Source organism: Haliotis rufescens, unplaced genomic scaffold, assembly GCF_023055435.1.
Source record: "Haliotis rufescens isolate VD_foot unplaced genomic scaffold, xgHalRufe1.0.p SCAF_37, whole genome shotgun sequence".
Taxonomy (NCBI): domain Eukaryota; kingdom Metazoa; phylum Mollusca; class Gastropoda; order Lepetellida; family Haliotidae; genus Haliotis; species Haliotis rufescens.
The window spans coordinates 3,829,249-3,850,095 of NW_025964079.1; the positions used below are offsets into that span (position 1 = coordinate 3,829,249).

The 20,847-nt window shown below is 40.4% G+C and overlaps 1 protein-coding gene across 1 annotated transcript in view; it reads left to right on the forward strand.

Moving 5' to 3' along the window:
* Window positions 1-1,409: 1,409 nt before the first annotated feature.
* LOC124144324 (protein white-like) overlaps window positions 1,410-20,847 on the forward strand; it is a 41,705-nt gene continuing 22,267 nt past the window's right edge. Inside the window, exons 1-6 of the mRNA XM_048381317.1 lie at window positions 1,410-1,546; window positions 7,410-7,758; window positions 11,097-11,145; window positions 16,121-16,307; window positions 17,621-17,692; window positions 18,952-19,050. Of these exons, the coding sequence (XP_048237274.1) occupies window positions 7,446-7,758; window positions 11,097-11,145; window positions 16,121-16,307; window positions 17,621-17,692; window positions 18,952-19,050 (720 nt within the window). The 5' untranslated portion in view covers window positions 1,410-1,546; window positions 7,410-7,445. The remainder of the gene's footprint in view (window positions 1,547-7,409; window positions 7,759-11,096; window positions 11,146-16,120; window positions 16,308-17,620; window positions 17,693-18,951; window positions 19,051-20,847) is intronic.

The following is a 20,847-nucleotide window of genomic DNA, read 5'->3' on the forward strand; positions in this document are numbered from 1 at the left end:
TGTCTTCAGATCTTTGTTTAGCGGTAGCGAGTACTAAGGTCTGATTTTAATGAGACTGCATCACACCAGTCAGGGGGTAAGGCCTAAAGCCAAAAGCCTCGCCAAAAACATCAAATAATGTTCCGATATCGAACGTATGCAGTCCTTGTGGTTTATCAGAAGCCATTTTTATGGATCGGTGTGCCATAAACTATCGATGTATTCATACGCACGGTTTCAGAATGATTTGAATCAGAATCATTTGTGGAAGCCTCGGTGGCTGAGTGTGTTCGACTTTGAGTTTGTGCGCTGGCGATTAGATGCCTCACTCTGGCAGTGTGGGTTCGAATACCGATGGGACTCAATACCCAAAAGTACTAGAATTACTAGTGTTATCCCAAATATAACATGTGTTACAATTCACCACTTTCTAAATGTCATTGTCTTTTCATAGCTTTCGGCCATGGGAGCCATACCAATCAACACTTGTCAGAGGGGTACACACAGTACGTGATCTGGACTAACAGTCGTTGGACTTTCACTTTTGTGGAAGCCTCGGTGGCTGAGTGGGTTAGACTGCTGACTTTGTGTGCTAGCGATTAGGTGCCTCACACTGACAGTGTGTGTTCGAATCCCGGATGGGACTCACCTCCCCCACCCCCCAAAAGTACTAGAATCTGTTCTTTATTAAGAAAGTGTTATCCCAAATATAAAAAAAGTATTGCATTTGACCGCTTTTTAATGGCACTGTGTGTTCTTATCAAAATCGCGCTCTCTTTAACGTCAAGGTAGAGGTGTGTGTGGTATTGTAATTTCCAGACTGAATTATAACAAATAATCTATTTTTTTTATTCACCATATATGTGATGCCGTTTTCCAAATGAATTCTGGTGCCGTTTTGACGTGGTGTCCTTTCAGTCTCTATATCTTATTTTCTAGAAATAACTTAATATATTTATTGTGACATTTATTGCCGTGTCAATGTTCCCACTTTATATCTGATTATAGGAATCTGTTAGACAGGACTGCCTATATAACAGACCCGTGAAGATTCCGGGGTAGAATAGGTCTTCAGCAACCCATGCTTGCCGTAAAAGGTGACTGTGCTTGTCGTAAAAGGCGACTAACGGGATCGGGTTGTAAGGCTCGCTGACTTGGTTGATGCATGTCATCAATCCCAATTGCGTGGATTGATGCTCATGATATTAATCACTGGATTGTCTGGTCCAGACTCGATTATTTACAGACCGCCGTCATATAGCTGGAATAATGCTGAGTGCGGCGTTAAACAACCAACCACCCACCACCGCCTATATAACAAATTGATCCTAGATCGGGCCTCGCGAACTCCACTGCGTGTGCAAATATCCGATCACGTGGTTTGCGTCGACGCTTGGTTCTATAAATGGAAGTCACGTGATTATCGGCGATAGTGAATGGTAACTAAACAACACGTGTAGGAAAATGTGACGTTTGGATTGATCTAGGTCAATACTCCCATCTCGTTGTGGATCAGACAGTCGGGTACGCTAGCTGGTGTCTTCGAGGCTGTGGAGAAAGTTTGCAGGTAGATCTAGATAATGATTTGAAATTGGTGCGATTGGTTATGATTTTAGTCAATGCTTACCGCGAGTTGATCACCTGTCACAGTGTCAGCTGTCAAAACAATGACACGGTCAATGTCAAGTCGTGATCACTGGCCGGGAACGTCACTAATGTGAACTAATCACAAAGGCTGCCTAATGAAGAAAAGTCTGATGTAAACCCAGCGCTCAATTTCTTCACACGTGAAACTAAATAGTCCCTTTTGAGTACGCGCGTCCATTATGTTTATTACAACGAGGGTGTACACTAAGTGGTTATATAACAGTTTTACATATTGTCGCTATGCTAAGTTTCATTACGGGGCTAAATAACAATATTATTTATGTCCATGGTTTCAGTCGCACAGACTTCACTAGATCTATCAAAGAGTATTGTTGTGTAACACTTTCGAATATTGACATCTCAAGTTATTTTGCCCAGTGTGTCAAATTATTGGTCACAATACGATTTATTTGCTAGGCATTACTTAGAGTGAGTGAGTATGGTTTTTAGTCGCTTTTCCAGCAATATCACGGGACACCAGAAATGGGGTTCACACATTGTACCCATGTCGGGATTCGAACCCGGGTCTTCAAGCGTGATGAGCGAACGCTTTAACCACTAGGCTTACCGACCGCCCCGCATTACTAAAAGTTAATAGATGACAAAGTAGAGATAATTTCTGTCAAGCAAGACAATGGTATAAGGATCTATACTGAAACGTCGCCTTTTCAGTACTAGTAAATAAAGAAATTGTTATCCATTAATTATATCTATACTTGATTACAATACGTTTAGTATATATTAGATTTTCATTGAAATCTTTGATTCACGTTTAGAAGTTGAAGAAGACAAAGGCATGAAACGTTTATGCAAAAGATCTTTTTTATTGTTTGTAATAGGGCTGGGACGGGTAACTTGGGTACTCGGGTCGAGTGGGTACTGAGCAGGACCCGGGTAGTCCTGTGGGTACCCGGACCCATGGTTAGTCACGTGATATATATTGTTTCATGACAAAAATTCACTATATAATTACATGGTTACACAACAACTTTAAGTCTCTAATGTTCGCATTTGTTCATGACTATGAACGCATTCCTTCTGACTTACTTATGTTTGAACAAAGATAAAAATTCTGTCAACTTCAGTGTATGCATGACCACATCGTTTTATACGTGTATCTAAATACATCTGTCAAACTATTCCCAATCGGACATTTTGTACCTATCTCTTGACACCAACAGCGGGTACCCGGGTAGGGTTGGGTAATAGGGGTGTGGGTACCCGGGTAGTAAAGACTGTTTCAGAGCTACATCATGCAAGCCTAACTTCATGGGAACAGTATCCAGTATTGTTAGGATCTGTTAATATTAGATACACTTTGGCAAATGCAAATGAAAGTTAGAACCATAATTGTTAATTTTGGAAAAGACTAAATTTCTTTCCAATTATACATGCTAATCACAACAGTGTTGTAAGGGTGCCTGAAAGTTGAAGCAGATATGTGGGCATTTTGAATGTCTGACTGTCCCCACTCCTAGTGACCCTCATGAAAACCATCTCCCCTTACTCCAGGGTGCATGCACAGGGTCATTGGTCTGATTGTTATTTGTGGGCCTTCAGTCAGAAGCAACTATACTCAAACACACAGTATAGAGCAGAAACTGGGGTATGTACAATTGTGATGTGAGGTGTGTGTGTGCGGCTGCTTGTACTAGTCTGGACTGATGCCGATTTATAGTGCTAGCTCAATGAGATACCATGCCGCAGTTTGACATGAATACCCCAATCAGACACAGTATACTGACTCTGAGCCGACCAGTACTTGTTTTAGCCCCTTAATGCAGAGCGCCAGACAGGGTAACAACAAGTACCATCTTTTAACGTCTATTGGTATGACGCGGTCGGGGATCGAACCCCGGACCTTCCACTCTCCCACTAGACCACAGAGGCGGTCATGTACAATTGTAGGACATCACTGCAGGGTATGCAGGATTGTAGCCTCTGTAGATTGTATAGGCCTGTGTCAAACCAACATTAGTCTATGAAAACATGTTTTTTAAATAATTGTGATTTATGTATCTCAAAGGAAACTTTCCTACTCTGCTGTTTTCATGTGGAATCAACAACACTAGACTTGGTTTGGGTTGATCTAGACTTGCTTTAGTGTTTAGTAAAACAATAATTAAAAAAACATATATTCCACAGTCATGACACAGGTCTAAAACTACATGTAAAGTCAGACTTTTTGAAAACTTGATCTACCAACTCCCAAAAATAGAAAAAACAACAAATCATTTACTTTTGCTATCAATATAAATAAAGTACAGTAAACTACGTTTATAACAAACATTCTTATAACGAACACGCTTATAACCAACTGACGGATATAACAAACTATTTTTGGTCCTGTCAATTTGCTGTATATATTCCCTACATTTGCTTACACCGAACTACGGTTATAACGAATTAAAATTTGTGGTCCCTTTGACTTCGTTATAACCGTAGTAAACTGTACGTAAAATACTACAATTAAATTATTTTTATCCTACCTACTTAATATCTGGATTAAATACAAAAATAATAATTTGCAATTGTAATTTGTTTATTGTATTTTTTGCGGCCTACTGACCTGAATTTTTTGGCCAAACTATAAATGACAGTCTTATTATAAGATAGAGTGAGTTATCCATGCCGATGTGAGCTGGCAACTGAGAACTCAGAGACAAACCGAGATATGGGTCATGTGACCAGTGAACCGTGAAAAGATTGGCAGGGTTGCGTAAGCATGTGGACTGAATCATCCCTATTGAAGTGAGGGTCATTCAGGCTTCATACAGACAGACAGACAGATTGTTTATTATGGTCTCACCTCAATTGAATACATTGAGTGCACAGTAAAAATGTCAATAACATCTGAGCCACTCCTATTTGGAGTTATTAGAGACTGTTATATATATGTATAATGAACGAAGATATTCGTAATATATACATTCAGTTAAATATACATGTACAGGAAGACATGGAAAAAGTTATACATAGATACTAAGAAGTTGTTAACGGCAATATACATAAGGGTTTTGCTTTAAAAGTATAAAATGGCAGATTTTGGCAGTAAGAAGGCAAACATTGGGGTTGGATGATATATAACTTAACTTTTGCAGGTCATTTAAATTTTTAAGATTATTACATTCAGAGGGACTGACTTCTGCCAGAGGCTATGCTGACTCAGGAACATGCACTTGATCCTTAGTTGAGGGGGCGGTCGGGTAGCCTAGTGGTTAAAGCGTTCGCTCGTCATGCCGAACACCAGGGTTCGATTCCCAACATGGGTACAATGTGTGAAGCCCATTTCTGGTGTCCCCTGCCGTGATATTGCTTGAATATTGCTAAAAGCGGCGTAAAACCATACTCACTCACTCACTCACTCTTTAGTTGAGGACAAGGTATGATAAGGGCCCTTTTTGTCCCACAGGATCTACATTATTTAAGAAATTAGTGAAACTTGGAGATGTTGATAAAAGTATACTGAACTGCAAAAGAAACATCACCATGGATAGATATATGAGAAACCTTATTTGTCCAAACACTGTAAACTTACTTTGAGACATATTAAAAAGATGAAACTTGGCAAAACTGATCTTCAAGGTTGAAATTAAAGTGTCAAATGTTCTTAAAGTGAAACACAACACTAGTCTCTGAGAAAATGGCATCACAAGTCAGTATCTCGTGTGTCCACCATGTGCACTGATGATTGCCTTGCAACGTCGATACATGGAATGGATGAGGCGGTTGATGAAGGCCATAGGCACTTAAGCCCACACTCTGAGGAACTCCTGACACGGTTTAGCTGCAGTTGTCGGCCTTGGTCGGACGTCATTCAGCCGTCTTTGAATCTCATCCCACGGGTGCTCAAGGAGATATAAATAGGGACTGAGGGCAGGCCACTGCATGGTTCTGATGCCATTCTGCTGGAGGAAGTCTCTTGTTGCTCTTGCAGTGTGGACACGGGCCTTATTATGCTGCAACTCGTGAGGTATGGCGTGATCAATGTACCGAGCTGTTGTGACACCATTGCCTCTCGCTGGACCGATGTTCTTGAAGACAACAGGGCCGACCGTCTATGCAAGACCAATTCCACCCCTAACCATGATCCTCAAGTCTCTCTTAACAACACAAGCATCCGAATAACGTTCCCCACGGCGTCGCCAGACCCTCTCTCTGCCATCTGCTGTTGAGATACAGTAACGGCTCTCGTCTGAGAAGAGGACTCTTCTCCACTGCTGGTGGCACCAATGCTGGTGCTGTGTTGCCCACTGAAGACAGTCCCAGCGATGACATGGTGTCAGAATTGGTCCTCGGTGTGGCCTGTGACAGTGGAGGTGTCTGCTCGTCAATCGTCGACGCACGGTGTCCGCACTAATGTGTCGCTGATGTGTCCCCATGGTCTGTCGAGCAGTTTCCGCAGCAGTAACAAAGGGATCTTGAAGATTGCTGTCGCACAATCTGACGATCCTGACGTCTATTGGTGACCCTTGACCTTCCACTACATGGTCGGTCATCTGTAGTGTTGGTGGTCTGGTACTGTTGCTGGAGCCTGTATATGGTCCTTACGTGGACTTGAAATGATTTGGCTACTTGCCGGGTGGTTTGTCCAGCTTGCAATCCTCCAAGGACTTGGTGTCGCTGATTTCTTGTCAATCTTGGCATGTGGTAGCAATTCAATAATGAATGAATGTTAACCAATCTGGGTCGATTTTTATATGGCAAGAAATGGGGGAACGCATGTGCATTTCAATTTGCACGAAACTCACGTGCATCGGGTAACCATGGCCTTTGCCGTGATGCATTTGGGCGATCGGTTTTCTTGTCATCTGCTTTGTTTTTTTATCATCAAATTTTCACAAGGTAATGTTAAATTTTAGAAGCTTTGACAAAAATTACCCAGATATTTAGATGACAACTTTTCATGCACTGTTACTTGGGGTGATGTTTCTTTTGCAGTTCAGTATATAAAACAATCATCTCGGGGTCACCGACTTGCTGATAGTTAGATTTTCTCTTAAACTTGGAAAATTAAACTTTGTCACTTATTTGGTATTTCTTGTGAGTCTTGCAAGTTCAAGAAAGAAAAAAATGTCAACAATTTGAAAATATCTGATGATGTTTTGTACCATTATTTGAAGGTTTTCTGTGAATTAAATGCGAAAAATGCGAGTGGTCTTTGTTCGCATTATTAAACATCGCATTTATATCAACAATAAGACATTTTGGATAGGAGAAATACCAACTTAGACATATGCAGAAAACATACAGCTATGTATTCCACAACACTGATTTCTTTAGCAGCACTTGTTGTAAGTATACAAACATTGTCATTCAAACACAAATTACATCCTGTGAATTGTCACTGCTGCGGTCAAGACAAGCGCTCTACTCACTTATGTCATCACTGATCACACCTGCAAGTCCCTACAGACGCCACCCACACAACACGGTGTCTTTGTTCTTTGCGACTTCGTCAAAGGCCGACACGATCCAGCGCGCATGTATTGTTTTAGCAGAAGTACTCTACTCAGCGCTATTAAGCGGTGCTATTTGGTTGGTGATTGAATTAATGTAAGGATGGATTACGGTGTGGATTCTTCTGTAAACCTGACAGAGGACATTTTCTTTATACATAAATCCACTGATTCTTGAGAGGAGGGGGGTGTCGCATTCATATTGAGTCGCATCTTTGGCTAGGGACCAGTGGTCGCATTCTTTTGGAGATGCATTAGTTTCACGATTTACAGTACATAATTGTCACTATTCGTGTTTGATAATATTTATTATTTCTTTTTCAGAATTTAACAAAGATTTCCAATAACTGACCGTCCAGGATGTCGGCGAGTGAGAAAGTTCCTCTCCTTAAGGAGGACACTGCGAGGGACAGCCATGTATATGTCAATGTTCCACCAAGGGGGCAGTCTGAGACCCCAATTGATGGATCATTGGAAGTCAGAGAAAACAAAATTTACGAGCCCTACATTGCAAAAAGACGAGAACAGTCCCATCATAGGAAAAGCTACAGTGAAGGGGTGGATCCCATCCATCTGTCGTGGGAAAATGTTAATGTTTATGTGAAATCGGAGAGAAAGAAGTGTTGTGGTGGAGGTTCGGAAGCAGTCAAACAGAAACAGATATTACGCAACGGTAAGGAAGTTGTACTAAATTATTAATTGAAGTCAGTGGGTCCCCACCTTCCTGAAGCAAGAGCGTCCACTAGCAATCTCATTATAATAAGATCTTAGTCCTCGCTGCCGCTAAACAAAGATCTGAGGACATCCCATTACGGGTCACGTCAGACCGACCTTTCGCGAACTCTGACCAACCTATGGAATTACTGACAAGAAGTTGATATTAGCCAATCAGAAGGCAGCTTTCTCGTGCTTTACGGCACTAATTTCAAATTGGCGACTACGCTTCGAAACGTATTTTGACAAATTCTCACTTAACAATTTGAAACCTGAACAAAAGAACATTCTCGAATGGTTAATATATGGTCTATGTAGTAAAGATTCGGTCGTTAAGCCCGTAACTATCGTTTGGAATACCCCGTTTTAAAGTTTTTGAGGCTGCATGATTAGAAATCACATTCCGACTGTCACTTTCATGATCTGGTAAGCGACGCTCTCATTGGTCGGATGAAAGGTTGTTCTGACGTGAACCTTAATGGGATGTCCTCAGATCTTTGTTTAACGGTAGCGAGAACTAAGGTCTGATTTTAATGAGATTGGTCCACTAGCCTTTTCATCCAAGTCTTGTTTCCACCCTTGCCACATCAAGCCCACTTTCCTGTGCTAAATATGATTGGACTATCACACATATCGATCCACGACTGGTACACCTTTGTAAGAAACGTGCCTGTCTTTGTTGACATGTCTTTTTCATCTTTATAACCCCCAAAAGATTGCCTGTTTTTGTGTCAGGGATGCAATCTCGAAGGTTTTCAATATCAGATCGACTAGGTCGTCGCCTATGGTACAGTCCGTTTGACTCCAAATGAGAACGATGAATTGCAAAATAACTCGAAATCCAGAAAAGTGTATGAAACATCAATAACATCCCCCTACGTGTCATGTACACATTTCTATACAAAATTACTTGATAGTTTCTTAAAGAACTTCATCTGTCATGGGTCTTAAATTAATCAAAATTCAGATTTTGTTGGGTACAGGGTATTCATGGTCAAGTACCGTATTGATGTTTCATACACTTTTCTGGATTTCGAGTTATTTTGCAATTCATCGTTCTCATTTGGAGTCAAACGGACTTTAGTTGTTATCTTTGTGAAGCTATACGAGATAAGAACAGCGATCTTATTGGATATCACGTTTTCATTACAAGGGGCACAACTCGTGATCTACGCGATCTACCAACCAGGGCCGAGCCAAGAAATGTGGCCTTGATGTGGCAAGGGTAGAAACTAGGATTTGAAAGGGGCTAGAGGACACGCTTGCCTCAGAAGATGGTGGGTCCCAGTCATTGTCCTCTGTTAACGATTAAATATATAGTGCTTTATACATTATAGATTAAAATATACAGCTTAACTCCTGGTAAAGATACTGTTCTAGCTGACACGCTTAGTTTAAAACAAATTTAATTGTCCACTGGACATGCTGAATGCCCCTAAAAAAGATGTGGAGTGAAAAGAAATAAAATTATTTTGCTTCTCTGAGAGAAAAATTATGTAGCGTTGCAGTGGCTGAAAAAATATTCTGTCTCTCACAAAAAAAACCAGTCCCCATCCCTATACTAGTACATGGTTGGATCGTTAACATCTACAGAATCTGCAGTGGAAGGTGTGTACAGGGGTACAACACGCTACTGATATGTCTAATCTAGACTGACCCACATGTGACAGTTGGCTAATCACATCCTGCTGGTCATCATCAAGGTCAGGTCAGGTCAGGAGCATGGAGATGAAGAGACAAAATTCCCCCACTAGAATAGGGACCGACCATTTGAGGTTCTGTTGGGGGCCTGGGATTTTGTAGCACGATTAGATATTTTTTAAGCTGCAGCCACAAAGCCGGATATTTTTATCCTCCGCCCAACAAAGTTGGCAGGGGATATAGAAACGGGCTCCGTCCATCCGTCCGTCCATATGTCCGTCTGTCAAATTTCATTTCCGGGCCATAACTCAGAAACTTTGCATGTCTGTCAGGTATATGCTGAACTGGTGCCTTTTGCTATTTAGAAATGTTAGAAATTTTTATTTTTTACATTTCCATGGCAACAAGATGTACTTAGGTTCCAAACTCTTTTTTTTTTTACAATTTCCATGACAAAAGTTCCACCTCGGTTAAAAAACATTGGGGTTTGTTTAGATTTAATTATGTCATAAATTCTGCAACAGGGGTGGGGGATATAGCCACGTTAGTGGCAAACTCTTGTTTTATTTTTTTTTAAAATGAAAAACACCTTGCAACAATGTAATTTGTATCACGATTAGATATTTTTGTCAGCTGCAGCTACAAAGCTGGATATTTTTTATTGAAACTGTGAGCCTGATTTTTTTAATGAAAAACACCTTGCCGCAATGTAATTTTGTGGCAGGCAGTTTCTTTTTCTTTTTTTAATGGTCTGAAGCATAATTATTTATTTCAAGAATTTGGGAGGACAATTAATGTTTTTTTTATAAAATCTCCAGGTCCCCCAGAATATCAAATGGTAGGTCCCTTACTTGGTTTTTGGACTTGCTTGTGGAGAACAAAATGTAAATTACACCAGTGAAGAAATCAGATCTGTTGTTTGGAAAATATTGCAAAGAACACTAACATAGAACTGTATAAAATATGCAAACATATTCATATTGAAAATGACAACAGAAGAAATCAGATCTTCTTCTGCTTTGAAAATATTGCAAATCACACTGACAATGAACTACAGATTGGCATGTATTTGCTTAAAATATGCCCAACCCGCTATTACCCGTCCCTACCAGGTACCCACTGAAGGCCTCCTGATCAAGTGTTGGCTATAAAACGTCCAATTGGAATTGTTTTACCAGAGCCCTGACAAAAGTATTTAGATACACTTATCAAATGATCTTGTCACGCCTACACTGAAGTTGACTGAAGCTTTGAATAATAGTAAGGAGGTATGTGACTTGTTGTGTAACCATGAAGTTAAAGTGAAATTTTGGCATTAAATAATATATTAGTGACTAACCACGGGTCCGGGTAGTCAGGTGGGTACCCAGGTTCTACTCATGACCCACCCGACCCGAGTACCCGAGTACCCGAGTTACCCGTCCCAGCCCTAGTCCTTCCCATGCTTACTGATCTTTGTTTACTCAGTGAATGCAGGCATCATCCAAAAAGGTATCACAAATGTTCTGAGAACTTTGAAGATTTATGATATTAAAAAATATCCATTTATGTGGTATCATGTCTTTTATAAATAATAAGTAGTGTGGCAGAAGGTGAGCTTCTGTACCTGTTGTATGAAGTAACAAATCATGTAAACCTGTGCACTATGTGTTTCAGTGACAGGAATGGTGAAGCCGGGGTCACTTCTTGCTATTATAGGGGCCAGGTAAGTGTCACTGATTATAAACCTATTTTGCCTATTGTATTATATCTTCCCGAGGCAAGAGAGTTAACTGACTTTAAAAAGTCCAGTTTCCACCCTTGCCGAACTAGGCTGGAATTCCTGGGCTCGATCGTAGCGCCACCAGTGGTTATTATGAGTTATGTCCCTTTTGAACCTCTCCTATGGACCAATCGCATTCTATCACTTGCATTTGTTTCAAACAAAATGGCGGCGCCCAGTCAAGACGATCTGATCGATAATCAAGATCTATAATGTGATAAAACAAGTCTTACATTGCGAAGTGCATCAAATCATGCGAGCACCTTGATTAAAAACATGAAAAGGTTTTGAAAATATCTGTTGACAACAAGTTGGCAAGGCACATGTTTTGCAAATCCTGCAATCGACCGAAATCGGCACGACAGTTTACGAACCGGATTTCGACTCGTTAGTCCAGCCAAAATTTAACTCCATAATACCAGCCTAGTTCGGCAAGGGTGGAAACTGGACTTTTATAGTCAGTTAACTCTCTTGCCTCAGGAAGCTGATTGTATTGCAGGTATCTTCCTATCTCATAAAAACCTTGTGAGAGGTACTACTTTCAAGTGAGACCTGCTTTGAGGTTTCACTTTTGAATTGTAAAACCTAGGTGTTAAAATGTGTTATAAACTGGCCTTTTGGTGTAAATAGAATGTTAAATTTTGATTGGTGAAAAGTCTTTTTCACTTTTAACCCACTGTTTCCCCACTGAACCACCAGGGCAGGTGATGAAAGGTTGTTCAATTTTACGTGCCATGACTTCAGTTGTGTGCATGCTGCATGTGCTTTTTCTCTCTCACGCTTTGATCGAATTCCTTTTGTACCGCAACACACTGTATTGTTTCACTATATTTAAAGATTGAGTAGCGTAGCAAATCAAATTTGCAAAAGAAGATCAAGGATGGGTAATTTGAGATCGCGAGCAACACAGAAAAAATGGATCCAGGGGTTAGTGTAGGTTTACCCAAATAGCGATTGCAGTCATAAGGTCTCTTTATTACTTGCCCGTGATGAGATCACCCGTTTAATAAACATACAGCTTTATTACACATTGTGTAATACCAAAACGCGTGCTTATGTACTCTCGGAACACGTTTCACGAACAAATATTGAAAGCTCTCAACATCCCTTGGCTTATTCAACGACATTGCGTGTGGAGTTGATAGATCACTGAGAGGAGCTTATGCACACTCGATGACCCCAGCAACCTTGTTGCTAGGCTGACATCACATGGCATTGTTTCGCCGATGGTCTTGCATCAAAATTCCACAAATTACGTCATCGGGTATTGTGACGTTATTGAAAACTTTGAGGTGCAAGGCCCGTTCCACAAGGCGATCGTATTGTAGCGCAACGACAGTCGTTGGTCTAAGTTAAAGTATGTGAGATGCGAAAGTCTTAGCCCTACGATAACTTTGTGAATTCTAAAGGTAGACCCGTTGTATGGTATGAAATTCATACGTTTCAACTTTTGACGTGTTTGAAGTATTATTCTGTTAAACTCAATTGGACTATGTCGTGGATCATGTAGGTGTCAGCCTATTCATACTCAACAGTATAATTCAAAAAACGTTATAAATTGCAAGTAATAAATAAAATACTAAACTCGCTCTCGTGTAAAACCAATTTTATGAAACTCGTGAATAGTTGTGGTATCTGACTCGCTTTCGCTCGTCAGATACCACAACTATTCACTCGTTTCATAAAATTGGTATTACACGGGAGCTCGTTTAGTATTCTATATTTTCCATGTGTTTTTTCCATTCCTTCAAATGTAAAGTGGTCTAGTGGTAGAGCGTCCGCCCAGAGAGCGGAAGGTCAGGGGTTCGATCCCCTGCCGCGTCATACCAAAAGACGTTAAAAGATGGTACTTGTTGTTACCCTGTCTGGCGCTCGGCATTAAGGGGCTAAAACAAGGACTGGTCGGCTCGGAGTCAGTATACTGTGTCTGAGTGGGGTATCCATGTTAAACTGCGTCATGATATCTCAGTGTGCTAGCACTATAAATCGGCATTAGTCCGGACTAGTACAAGCAGCCACACACACACATACATGTGCATGCACGTCGCTATATAAGTGCAATAATCTTGGATGCGACGTTAAACCCAATTTCACCTCACCTCACCTCAAATGTAAAGCAGAGTCAGCGCCCCAAGTTTGTCAAAAGTCATTCTGTTTCCTTAATTCTCTATGCAGGTGTTTTTTATCATTTAGTCTTGCAAACCAACTAAAATTTTTCTTAAGGCCTATCAACCAATTTGTGTTTCTCACATATTTGGTAAATTTAGGATTGTTCGATTAGTTTTCTGTAGTCAGATTTAGCTGTTTGTTTTGTGACAGATGCTAGCCAGAGTGCCTGTCAGGCCGGGTTATTGCAAAACTTAAATATTACTTTTTTTTAAACGATACAGAATTATTCCTAGTCAGTTGATACATCACGTAAGGGCATATGGTGTATTGTGTCGTGAGGTGTAAATTCACAATGTATCGATAAATTGGACAATAGTGACACCCCTCTTAATGTTTATTTATTAAACATTTATGTTATTATTTTCTATATTCATTAGCTGGTGTATATAAGCATGGTGTCATATTGGGTGTTATTGTGCATGGTATGTTTTAAAGACAGAAGCAGATCCAGGATTTTAAAAAGGAGGGGAATGAAAGTGACTTGGCCGAGGGCACTGTTAGCATGAAAGGTGTCCACATAAACAATGAAAACTTTTTATGATCATTGAAACAGTCGACCAGTGACGTCTGGATGGACTTATGCTATCTCTCTAGTTGGTTGTTTGTTTGTTGTTTAACGCCGCAATCAGCAATATTCCAGCTATGTGATGGTGGTCTGTAAATAATCGAGCCTGGACCAGACAATCCAGTGATCGATATCATGAGCATCGATCCACACAATTATGATCGATGACATGCTTCAACCAAGTCAGCGAGCCTGACCACCCGATCCGGTTAGTCACCTCTTACGACAAGCATAGACCCCTTTTACAGCAAGCATGGGTTGCTGAAGGTTATCTCTCTGGATTGTGGACTTGTTGTAGTGACCTTTAGTCTGTTTGCTGCATTATCGTACCGATAAAATGCAATTTAGATGAAGGTCTGATTTTTAATGAGTTTGACAAACAAAGATGACCCATTATCAGGTACATGTACTCAAAGACGGGTTTTTGAATCCACATTTTGACCAATAGAAGACCGAGCACCAAGCAGGGTAAATAAGCAGGCAGCATATGTTCACTGGAAAATTAATCAACAGTCTTTTTGATTCAGTATACATGAGCTTATTACATTTTGTTTTTTTATTCACCAAATGCCTACAGAACATGCAGAAGCTGTGCTCAATCTTTTTTATTTATGGCTTTGATATTTACAAATGACAGATATATATCATTCACACAGCTGCAATCACAATTAACATTTTTAATAACGATTTTCCATTGTGCACTGATATATTCAATTTAACTGATCCATGTGATACGGTACCCATGTGTTCATCATGCTCTAGCATGCAAGAAATATAATATATATTGGATTTTTAATAAAATACTTATGGAAAAAAGTAACTGTGCTTCATAGAAAGTTATGTTATTGTAAATAACAGTATAATATTTGACAATTCATCTGATCAATGTTTCGTCATAACAAATTTATTGATAAAACCCACACCTGGTAACAGGAGTCAATTAGGCTAGGGTTTTTTTATTTTTAAGATTACGGATTTTTCAACTCAAAGTCCAGGGCAACCCTATCCTATAAACCGTATTCGAGGTAATAAGCACCCAGGGCGCTCTCAAAATTAGAAATTGGGGTTATTTTTATTAGAATATTATTTTGGTGAAAAAAAAACAGAGTTGGAAGATCGTAAATTTCGTGGTTTATGCTGACAGCCTGAAATGTTTACATAAGACAGATATATTTTTCCAGAATTTAATTGCCCATAATTAAGGGTGCATTTAACACACGAGTGCGTATTATACACGAATAAATAGGTCTTGTGTACATTGATCAATTGGAAGGGGTGCTAATTGGGATTGTTCACTTGCCAATATATTAGCAAATATCGCCGTGGGCGCTTATTAGAGTGGGCGCTTATTACGTCGAATACGGTAATTTATATTTTGGGATGTATCCAAAGACGCCAAATGTAGCTTGTAATGCAGTCCACCAGCACCCCGCCCATCCGCAACATTTTATTCATGACGACATCATTATATACAAACATAATGCTCCAGTAAAGTTCCACCAAATTGACAACTGCAAAGCTTGAATAACTTGTAATTAAGGATAACAGGGTGGGTGGGTAGGTGCAACAAACTACAGATGAATGCGCGAATATAACTATGTGTTGTACGGCTGAAAGCTGGAGAGCAAGTGCTGCGTGAGCTGATGCCACGCTACAAGATGTCCTGGAAATATAAACAAACGCTTCTATGCTGGACGTGCCAAAAGCGGATCTAGGTCAGAGACGATGGCACTATGCAAATCAGCATGTAGACGTACAGAATGAAGGTATTTAGCTGTAATAATAATAGCAGCGATGCCAAGCCTGACATAAAGGCATTTAGTTCTAATCACTAAATGCTATTAACACATTTGATGCATCAGTGACCAAAGTGATGCAAATCCCTGTTGTGACTTGTACCATATGTTCCCGTGTTTTTTCAGGTGATCAATTGACTTTCCTTTGCAAGTGTTTGTGACGGGTGCCACCGATGGGGCAGGATACACTCATCTTTTCTCAAGCACCTGGTATCATCACTGTTTGATAGTCATTCAGAAGCACATGCTCATTATATGGTCAGAATCATACATTCGACCCTGCACTTAGCAGGGATTTGTAATGAATATAGAATAGGTTTTGTCATCATCATCATCATCATCATCATCATCGTCATCATTGGCTATCAAACTTTTATTTTCTTCATAGTGGTGCTGGCAAGTCAACTCTAATGAATGTTCTGACAAACAGAAATGTTGCACAATATATCGTAGAAGGAGGAATAAAAGTCAACGGTGTGGATGTTGGGCGGGGCATCAAGAACATCTCCGCCTACGTCCAGCAGGATGAACTCTTCATTGGCACTCTCACTGTCAAAGAACATCTCATATTCAGGGTAAACATTGTAATGTCATCCAACGCGAAGATAATCATTAACAGACAGAAAACAGGGAAATATGTCCACTTATACCCCTGGCTGTCTGTTTGATGAGGGGAGGTGAAATGGGGTTAAACGTCACGTCCAAGATTATTGCACTTATATAGCGACGTGCATGCACGCGTGTGTGTGTGTGGCTGCTTGTACTAGTCCGGACTGATGCCGATTGATAGTGCTAGCTCACTGAGATACCATGCCGCAGTTTAACATGAATACCCCACTCAGACACAGTATACTGACTCTGAGCCGACCAGTCCTTGTTTTAGCCCCTTGATGCCTAGCGCCAGACAGGGTAACAACAAGTACCATCTTTTAATGTCTTTTGGTATGACGCGGCCGGGGATCGAACCCCGGACCTTCCGCACTCTGGGCGGACGCTCTACCACTAGACCACAGAGGCGGTCTCGGCAGTCTGTTCGGACCAATCATAGGGCTGTGTATAGTTGGTTATTTAAAGTCACTATCATGTATGTCTGAAGAATTGCTGCTACATCTACTACTACTACTACTACTACTACTACTACTACTACTACTGCTTCTACTGCTTCTATTACTACTACTGCTTCTACTACTATTACTACTACTACTACTACTACTACTACTACTACTGCTGCTTCTACTACTACTACTACTGGTGCTTCTACTACTATTACTGCTACATCTACTACTGCTTCTACTACTATTACAACTACAACTACTACTACTACTACTACTACTTCTACTACTGCTGTCACTACTTCTACTACTACTACTGCTGCTTCTTCTACTATTACTGCTACATCTACTACTACTACTACTACAACTACTACCAGTGCTTCTACTACTGCTGTTACTACTGCTGTTACTACTGCTACTACTTCTACTGCTTCAACTGCTTCAACTGCTACTACTACTACTACTTCTACTACTACTACTACTACTACTACTACTACTACTCCTACTACCACTGCTTCTACTACTGTTAAAATTACAACTACATCTACTACTACTACTACCACTGCTTCTACCACTGCTGTTACTACTTCTACTGCTACTACTGCTTCTACTACTATTACTGCTACTACTACTACTACTACTACTACTGTTACTACTATTTCTACTACTAGTATTACTACTACTACTGCTACTGCTTCTACTACTATTACTGCTACTACTATTACTACTACTACTACTACTGCTTCTACTACTATTACTGTTACTACTTCTATTACTGCTACTGTTACTACTACTACTACTACTACAACTACTACTACTGTTGCTCTGACCTGCAGGCCCTACTGAGGATGGACAGGAGCCTGAAGAAGAAGGCGCGGTTACAGAGAGTGGAGGAGGTGATTGTAGAGGTGGGTGCATGGTGTATAAACATAGTTATGTACTGATCATAACTACTGTACCGACTGTACCGACAATAAATAAAACATGTGCAATAACATTTTAATTTTCAGAAATTTTCTTTTTTCGTCTTTTGTTAATTATTTTCTGTCATGAACAAAATTCCAAGGTAGACCAGTAATGGGCTAAGATTTCAACATTTGACCATGTTGAAATTGCATTCGCCAAAACACCCTGTGAAGATCCAGGTTAGAATTGGGCTTCAGCAACCTATGCTTGTTGTAGGAGGCAACTAACGGGATTGGGTGGTCGGACTCGTCGACTTGGTTGGTGCTTGTCATCGTATCCCAATAGATCAATGCTCATGATATCAATCACTGGATTGCCTGGTCTAGACTCGATTATTTACAGACTGCCGTCATATAGCTGGAATATTGCTGGGTGTGGTGTTAAACAACAAACAAACCATGTACTTACAGCCTCATCGCTCAGAAGACTACGGAGAGAGAAATAAAACCTAATTCACATGAGACAACTTATAATGTTCCTCACTGTGCCTCGTACGTTCAATGGTTATGCATAGAACACACTGAAACAACAGCACAAAAACAGATGCAAATTAGAAGTCACCGGAAACAACGTTTTAAGCAAAATTATCTAAAATATGTCAACTCATTGGTTTCAAATACCCAATAGACTGAACCCAATGAACTGACGACAAATATTTTGAACAAACAAACATTTTTTATTGTATTTTGTTTTTTCTTTATTTTTCCCCAAAGTATACTTCTTTCAGTCAATACATTCAATCACTTTCAGAAAAAGGTGTTTGAAAGATTGTTTTTATTTTCATGTCCACTGAAGCTTGATCTGAAAAAGAAAATCAGTAAATTAAGAATGAGGAAAAGAAGCCATACCTGTCGGTTTCTTGCTGAGTATGATTTGAATGGTACTACTTGATCCCAGACCCGTGGAGATCCGGGGTAGAATAGGTTTTCAGCAACCCATGCTTGCCGTAAAAGGTGACTATGCTTGTCACAAGAGGCGACTAAAGGGATCGGGTGGTCAGGCTTGCTGACTTGGTTGATGCATGTCATCGATCCCAATTGCGTGGATTGATGCTCATGATATTAATAACTGGATTGTCTGGTCCAGACTCTATTATTTACAGACCGCCGTCATATAGCTGGAATAATGCTAAGTGCGACGTAAAACAACCAACCAACTTGATCCCATACTTCACCAGAAACTTGTAATTGCTTGCCTTTAGATGGGCCTGAGCAAGTGTGTGGATACACAGATCGGGACGCCAGGCCGGACCAAGGGCATCTCAGGTGGTGAGATGAAGAGACTGTCCTTCGCTTCAGAGGTGAGAATTTCCCTGTAGTGAGATCTGTAGTCCCAACTTTTGGTTCCTCTACTTCAGAGGTGGGCAGACTTGTCCCACACAGTCTGTTATTAGACAACTGTCATTACATGTGTTCTAGCCATTGTTCCAGGGCCAATCATACTTGTCACAGTCATATATTAGACGTCGGTCATCACAAGTTTTGTAGTCATTGTTCCAGGGCCAATCATACTTGTCACAGTCCTATATTAGATGTCGGTCTTCACAAGTTTTGTAGTCATTGTTCCAGTGCCTATCATACTTGTCACAGTCTTATATTTGACGTCGGTCATCACAAGTTTTGTAGTCATTGTTCCAGGGCCAATCATACTTGTCACAGTCCTATATTAGACGTCGGTCATCACAAGTTTTGTAGTCATTGTTCCAGGGCCAATCATACTTGTCACAGTCTTATATTAGACGTCCGTCATCACAAGTTTTGTAGTCATTGTTCCAGGGCCTATCATACTTGTCACAGTCCTATATTTGACGTCGGTCATCACAAGTTTTGTAGTCATTGTTCCAGGGCCAATCATACTTGTCACAGTCCTATATTAGATGTCGGTCTTCACAAGTTTTGTAGTCATTGTTCCAGTGCCTATCATACTTGTCACAGTCTTATATTTGACGTCGGTCATCCCAAGTTTTGTAGTCATTGTTCCAGTGCCTATCATACTTGTCACAGTCTTGTATTAGACGTCGGTCATCACAAGTTTTGTAGCCATTGTTCCATGGCCAATCATACTTGTCACAGTCTTATATGAGACGTCAGTGATCACAAGTTTTGTAGTCATTGTTCCAGTGCCTATCATACTTGTCACAGTCTTGTATTTGACGTTGGTCATCACAAGTTTTGTAGTCATTGTTCCAGTGCCTATCATACTTGTCACAGTCTTGTATTAGATGTCGGTCATCACAAGTTTTGTAGTCATTGTTCCAGGGCCAATCATACTTGTCACAGTCTTGTATTAGACGTCCGTCATCACAAGTTTTGTAGTCATTGTTCCAGGGCCAATCATACTTGTCACAGTCTTGTATTAGACGTCGGTCATCACAAGTTTTGTAGTAATTGTTCCAGGGCCAATCATACTTGTCACAGTCCTATATTAGATGTCGGTCTTCACAAGTTTTGTAGTCATTGTTCCAGTGCCTATCATACTTGTCACAGTCTTATATTTGACGTCGGTCATCCCAAGTTTTGTAGTCATTGTTCCAGTGCCTATCATACTTGTCACAGTCTTGTATTAGACGTCGGTCATCACAAGTTTTGTAGCCATTGTTCCATGGCCAATCATACTTGTCACAGTCTTATATGAGACGTCAGTGATCACAAGTTTTGTAGTCATTGTTCCAGTGCCTATCATACTTGTCACAGTCTTGTATTTGACGTTGGTCATCACAAGTTTTGTAGTCATTGTTCCAGTGCCTATCATACTTGTCACAGTCTTGTATTAGATGTCGGTCATCACAAGTTTTGTAGTCATTGTTCCAGGGCCAATCATACTTGTCACAGTCTTGTATTAGACGTCCGTCATCACAAGTTTTGTAGTCATTGTTCCAGGGCCAATCATACTTGTCACAGTCTTGTATTAGACGTCGGTCATCACAAGTTTTGTAGTCATTGTTCCAGGGCCAATCATACTTGTCACAGTCTTATATTAGACGTGGGTCATCACAAGTTTTGTAGTCATTGTTCCAGGGCCAATCATACTTGTCACAGTCTTATATTAGACGTCGGACATCACAAGTTTTGTAGTCATTGTTCCAGGGCCAATCATA